The sequence below is a fragment of the Hordeum vulgare genome, chromosome 5H (genome assembly GCF_904849725.1).
Source record: "Hordeum vulgare subsp. vulgare chromosome 5H, MorexV3_pseudomolecules_assembly, whole genome shotgun sequence".
Lineage (NCBI taxonomy): Eukaryota > Viridiplantae > Streptophyta > Magnoliopsida > Poales > Poaceae > Hordeum > Hordeum vulgare.
The window spans coordinates 62008181-62013971 of record NC_058522.1 but is presented as its reverse complement, the minus strand read 5'-3'; the positions used below and the strand labels follow the sequence as shown (position 1 = coordinate 62013971).

The window sequence follows — 5791 nt, the reverse complement described above, 5'->3', positions numbered from 1 at the left end:
TATGGGCACCATGTGAAGCCCTGTTCTCTAGTTGAAGCCTATGACGATGTATTGCCACGAACATATCATCGTTCCTCTTTACTATAAGTTTCATCCTTTCTAGCACTCTAGCATTGAGCACGAAAAAAGTAACAAAATCAATGTCAGATTTTTTGCCCCGATAATAATCCAATACTATTGTTTTCAGATGGATGTCAAAACATGTGTTGGTAATGAGACCCCGGTATTTACGACGCCACAAATTGTTTTTCCATGATTTCTGGCACTGAAATTTTTTGGCAAACCATGTATATAAGAACTTCACAACAACAAGTAGATCAATAAAGAAGCCAAAGAAAATGTAGTATCGGTAAAACTGTCATCACCTGAATGTACAACTTCTCCAAGCACGGAAAGGTTGTCATCAATTCAATAACCATGTCCAAATTAAGAGTAGCCATACCAAGAACCAAACACTTGATTTTGCACGCCGCTGATGCAAGGCCACGAATGCGCGGTCCCTTCATCAAAGCATGAAATCCAAAACATTAGACAGTAACATACGTAATTTATGTATATATGCATTGAAATGCAAGTTATTAGAAGGTTGACGACAGTAAAAAAATGAAGAAGAAGACCAGCTACCTGATGATGACGAATATCTGTGGAACCAAGCACGAGCCTCGTGGAGTTGGTACAACCTAGGGTCTCCAACTTAGGCACGGAAAGCGCGGCTATATGCAAATCGTGGTTGTGATCAAGATGGATTAATGTTTGAAGATGAGGGGCACTCTCGATAACGAGTTCCTCTATGGATGGATCTGGCGAATGATTATCGACTGCAATGGTTCTAAGGGTAAACGAATTGATCCGGAGGCGACGGGCTCCAGTGCACCGAATAATTAGCAAGAACTCGAGAGAAGGGCTGCGGGCAATCATGCTGTTGAGTGAGAAGTCCGAGAGGTAGACATAATGAAGAACGAGCTTCTTAAGCTGGGGGAAGTGAATCCCCTGAAGTGCGTCGTCCGTGAGTGTGAAATGTCCGAATTTGGCAACACAGAGGGTGGGCGAGAAGCGGAAGATTAATGCCGGCACCGGCATCGGCTGCCAGTTGTGCCAGCGCCGACGGTAGAACTCAAGCTCCTTGAGTTTATCCAGAGTGGAGGACAGGAGACAGGCGTCGACGGCAGCATCGTTGTCCATGTCGGTGGACAATTCTGGGCGAATGGAGAAGCGGTGGCAGACGCCTTGGTGGGAGGAAATTATGCGTTGTAAGACATCACCGAGTTTACCATCATTAGAATGGACGATATCAGCGCAGTCGATGTTGAGAGGAAGAGAGCGCCAAAGGGGACGCCGGCGTCTCGCGAGGATCTGCGTGCGGCAGCCTTGCTTGATGGGGAGGAGCGAAATTATCTTAAGGAGCATGTCGTCGGGGAGGTCGCCGAGGTTTCTCATGTGGTGGAGATCTCGTCCATCTCCGCACCCATCGTGTTCAGCCGCTCCGGAATCGGGCGGTGCCGCCAGAGGCCGATAGCAATCGACCTCGAGTGCGGCTGACTTCCTCTTCCGGGTAGCCGTACTCCTACTACTACCGCCGGCCTCCATCTGTTTGGCAGAGATCGGCCGTGGGGAGAATTAGGTTCTGTGGTGGAGGTCGGGATCGGAGAAGGACTGAGATGCGGGCGGCCAGATGCGGAGCGGCCGAAGCAACCTCGATCGCTTCTGAGGAGAGTGTGTGTTTGACACTTTGACTGCTGGCTTACTACGATGGATGACAGACGAACCCCATAAATAGGAAACTGGCGGATGTGAGTAAATGGAAAGGTGTCGTGAGCAATTAGAAACTGCCTAATGTGACATGTGCGCATGCATGAGAGCCAACCTGCACTGGACGGCCAAATTCACTAAAACTCAAACGAAATTCATAGTTTCATTCAAACCAAATTGAAAGATCGCCCAAAAGTTTTTTTTAATTAAATCGTCCCAAATTCGGCAAAATCCCATTCAAATTCAAACGAAATTCATAGTTTCATTCAAATTTATACAAAAACTGAAATCGAAACATAACTAAACATTAAACTAAGCTTGAACTAAGCTAAAACTACCGCCCGCCGCCCGCCGCCGCCGCCTTCTATATGCCGAGGAGCTTGTAGGAGTTGGTGTAGTCATCGTTGCCGTCGTCGCCATCGTCGCCGTTGGCACCCGCTCCGCCACCGTCCTTGCTGCACCCCTGTCCTGGGTCGCCGAGGCGAACGGGGTTCGAAGGCGCCGGCGCCTCCTCGCCGCTCTCGTCAAGGATGAGGACGACGCCCTCCTTGCTGCCACGTCGACAGGCGGCGATCTCCTCCACGGCGCAGCGCTAGCGGTCCATTTCTTCCCAGACGTAGTCCTCCCACGCCCATTCCAGGGCGGCCTCGTCGTGAAAGCTGGTGGCGGCGGGTAGTCGTACCTGGGCATGTTGCCGTCCTTGATGTGCTCGAGGACGGCCTTCACGGTGCGGTCGGGGACGCCCTTCTAGTGGCGCCGCCCCTTAGAGTTGTGCCGGCCGCAGGGCTCGACCCCGTTGGTGGCGGCGAGCTAGTTGGTCGGACGGCGTTCAAATAATGTCGTCCACAACGCGTTGCTGACGGGGGCGTACCTTGGGAGGTTGCGCGAGTTCTCCGGCAGGCCGGACCGGATACGCACAATCCCCGTTCGTCGCTCAGCTCGGATAGGCTGTGCTGGCACCGGGATGCCGCTGGGGCTTAGCCTCCAAGACCCCGGCATCCGCATGTCAAGACGATCTCCTCCAGGGTGCAAAGCTAGCGGTCCATTTCTTTTCACACGTAGTCGTCCCACGCCCATTTCAGGGCGGCCTCGTCGTCCGCGGCCATGGCGAGGTGCTCCTGCTTGACGGGCAGGAGCCCCGGCTCCGTCTTCGGCTTGACAAGGAGGGAGGAAACGTCGGGCTTGTTGATGACGATGTCGGCGCTGCGCATGCGCCGCCCCAGCGGCGTCCCCGCGGCTCTGGCTTGACGGGGAGCGGGAGCAGGATGACGAGGACGTCGCCATCTCCATCCTCCTCGGCATCCAGGAGCTACAGCGGCGGCGGGAGAAAGCTCGCGGCGGAGGGTAGTCGTACCTGGGCGTGTTGCCGCCCTCGATATGCTCGAGGACAACCTCCAAGGTGCGGCCGGGGACGCCCCACAAGTGGCTCCGCCCCTCGGGATTGTGCCGGTCGCGGGGCTCGACCCTGGTGGTCGCGACGAGCTAGTTGGCGGGACGGCATTCGAATAATGATGTCCACAGCGCATTGCTGTGGGGGGCGTACCGCGGAAGGTTGCGCGAGTTCTCCGGCAGCCCGGACCAGATGCGCGCAATCTCCGCCCGTCGCTCAGCTCCGGTTGGCGGTGGTGGCACCGAACGCCGCCGGTGCTCAGCCTCCAATACCCAGTACCCGTATGTCTGGCGGCGTCGGGTACTCCGCCTCGTAGAGGAGGCGGGCCTCGTCCTTGTGGAGGTGCCGGCAGCCGAAACCATTGGAGGCCGCTCCATCGCGGGGTAGCGTTCGACCATCGTTCTTGGGGACGAGAGGGAGAGAAGGCGTCGGTGGCGAAGAAGAAGAGGAGAGAGCGTCGGCGGGGAGAGGTGTGTGGCCACCGATGGGGGGTGGGTCTCCTTATATAGCGGCGGGCGGGTGGGCACGCGGAACGGCGGCATGTGAACACGTGGCAGGAGCCGACAGGACGCGCGTCGCCGGGACGTGCGTCGCCGTGCCTTGACTGCGCCGCCCATGAATCAATGTAAGGCTGACCGACGACGCAGCATTCGCATTGGTTTCCGCGAAAAAGGAAGCGATGAGGACAACGACTGCGCGGTCACTCGCTTGCTCGGCGGGCGCAGCGCTTTTTCACGCCAAAAACGTTTCCGCCGGCGTCCCCGGACGACCCATGCTGGGTTCGGCCTAGGACTACCGGGGCCAATTTAGGCCCGAACCGGCGAAAAACGGGCTCCTATGCTTTGAGGAGACGGTGGATGTAGTGGACCGCCGGGACGGTGGCGAGTCAGCAAATGAGCATGTAGCCTGATGCGTCGTTTATGGGATTCCCAGCTTCTTTAGACAGTAAGGAGGGGCAAATATATTACAGTGTTCTGACAGTTGTTTTGACAGTGGCGATGGTATGATAATTGAGAAGGATCGTGAGAAGGGCATGGCTTCCTCCACGGTTGCTTCTTTTCTGTTTCGTATTTCATGTCAATTGTTGCTTCCTCCATATTCCTCTCTATTTTTTATCGCTCCCCAACAATGCATCATCCAGTTCTCCATCATATCAAAAATTAAAGATGAAGACCATCAACCAAACCGGAGTTGCATATAGCCAAAAATCCGGCCGGGGGTAGATATTCATCACATATATAGCAACGGTAAGGCTGAAGATATTGCCTCGCAGGTTTGAACAACAGGGAAACCATCAATTTCTGGTTAGGACAGGGGGGCTGTAGAGATTAAGAGCATCTTGAATAGAAGATTTGGAGATGTAAAACAGGAGATGTAAAATTTTACATCTCCAAAAAAGAGGCAATTCCAACCGATTGATGTAAATTTGTGATGTAAAAGGGCAACTCCTACAGATGATGCACATGCAGATGTAAAACTAGTTGAACTTCGGGACCTTCTTCGACGTCATGGCGGCGGTGGGGTGGCGGCATGCGAATCGAGTCGGTAGCGGCAGTGGAACCGGACGGTGGGTGAGGCGGCAGTGTGGTGGTGCGGGGCGGCGGGGCTGCCGGCTAGGTGGCTGTGCTGGGCTGCGTGTCGACAATGCTATGGGTGGGGCAGGCGGCGGGGCTGGTGGCGAGACAGCAGTGTGGTGGTGAGGGGCGGCGTGGCGGGGAGCAGGGGCGGAGCAGACGAGGCGGCGATAGGGACGATGCGGAAACCTCGACCGCATGGAGGAAAAAGGGCCGATTTGCGGCGTGTGACGGTGGCCGACGATCGAAACGCATGAAAATGCATGAAAAATACCAAATGAAGTCAGAAATAGTTAAAAATTGATGATGTGTCTTAGAAATGATGCATTTTGAACACATTAAAAGTCTGGAATTCAAATAAGTTCAAAAAATGATATCTCTTTGTAACAGATGAGTTTTCGTATGAAACCATGATACTTCGAAAGAGATTGTCAGTTTTGTACACAAAGTGCATCCAGTTTTTGCCGCAACCCTCTCAACTTTTTAGCACATTCTATGTGGGTGAAATGATGATACCATGCCAACTTTTAACATTTTCAAAGTTCACTTATCATGCTTTTCAATTTAAGGGTCATTTAGCTTTAAAAATCAGTAAATGCATGAAAAATACCAAATGAAGTCAGAAATAGTTCAAAATTGACGATGTATCTTTGAATGGTGCATTTTGAACACACAAAAAGTCAGGAGTTCAAATAAGTTAAAAAATGAAATCCCTTTGTAACAAATGAGTTTTTGAATGAAACCCTAATACTTCGAAAAAGATTGTCTGTTTTGTACACGATGTGCATCTAGTTTTTGCCGCAACCCTCTCAAATGTTTAGCACATGCTATGTGGGTGAAATGATGATAACATGCCAACTTTCAACGTTTTCAGAGTTCATTTGTAGTGCTTTGAAATTTAAGGATCGTTTAACTCAAAAAATCAATAAATGTATGAAAAATATCAAATGGGCCAACGGATCTTTTGTCCCGGTTCAAGCCACCAACCGGTACGAAAGTACTCTTCTTCCCGCCCTTTTGGTCCAGCGGAAGTGTGGCTTTGGTACCGGTTGGTGCCACCAATCGGAACCAAATGTTT

At 52.3% G+C, this 5791-nt stretch overlaps 1 protein-coding gene across 1 annotated transcript; it reads right to left on the bottom strand.

The window, feature by feature from the left end:
- Positions 1 to 734: 734 nt before the first annotated feature.
- LOC123397796 (FBD-associated F-box protein At1g66310-like) lies at positions 735 to 1481 on the bottom strand. The gene is made up of 2 exons (XM_045092327.1): positions 863 to 1481; positions 735 to 750 (listed from the first exon to the last, which is right to left on the bottom strand). Exons 1-2 carry the CDS (start codon positions 1435 to 1437, stop codon positions 747 to 749), a joined length of 579 nt encoding a protein of 192 aa, XP_044948262.1. The 5' UTR covers positions 1438 to 1481; the 3' UTR covers positions 735 to 746.
- Positions 1482 to 5791: the final 4310 nt, after the last annotated feature.

What these genes read in the sequence shown, in the direction of transcription:
- LOC123397796 (XM_045092327.1), bottom strand. Translation starts at nt 1,437, where the DNA reads ATGAGAAACCTCGGCGACCTCCCCGACGACATGCTCCTTAAGATAATT.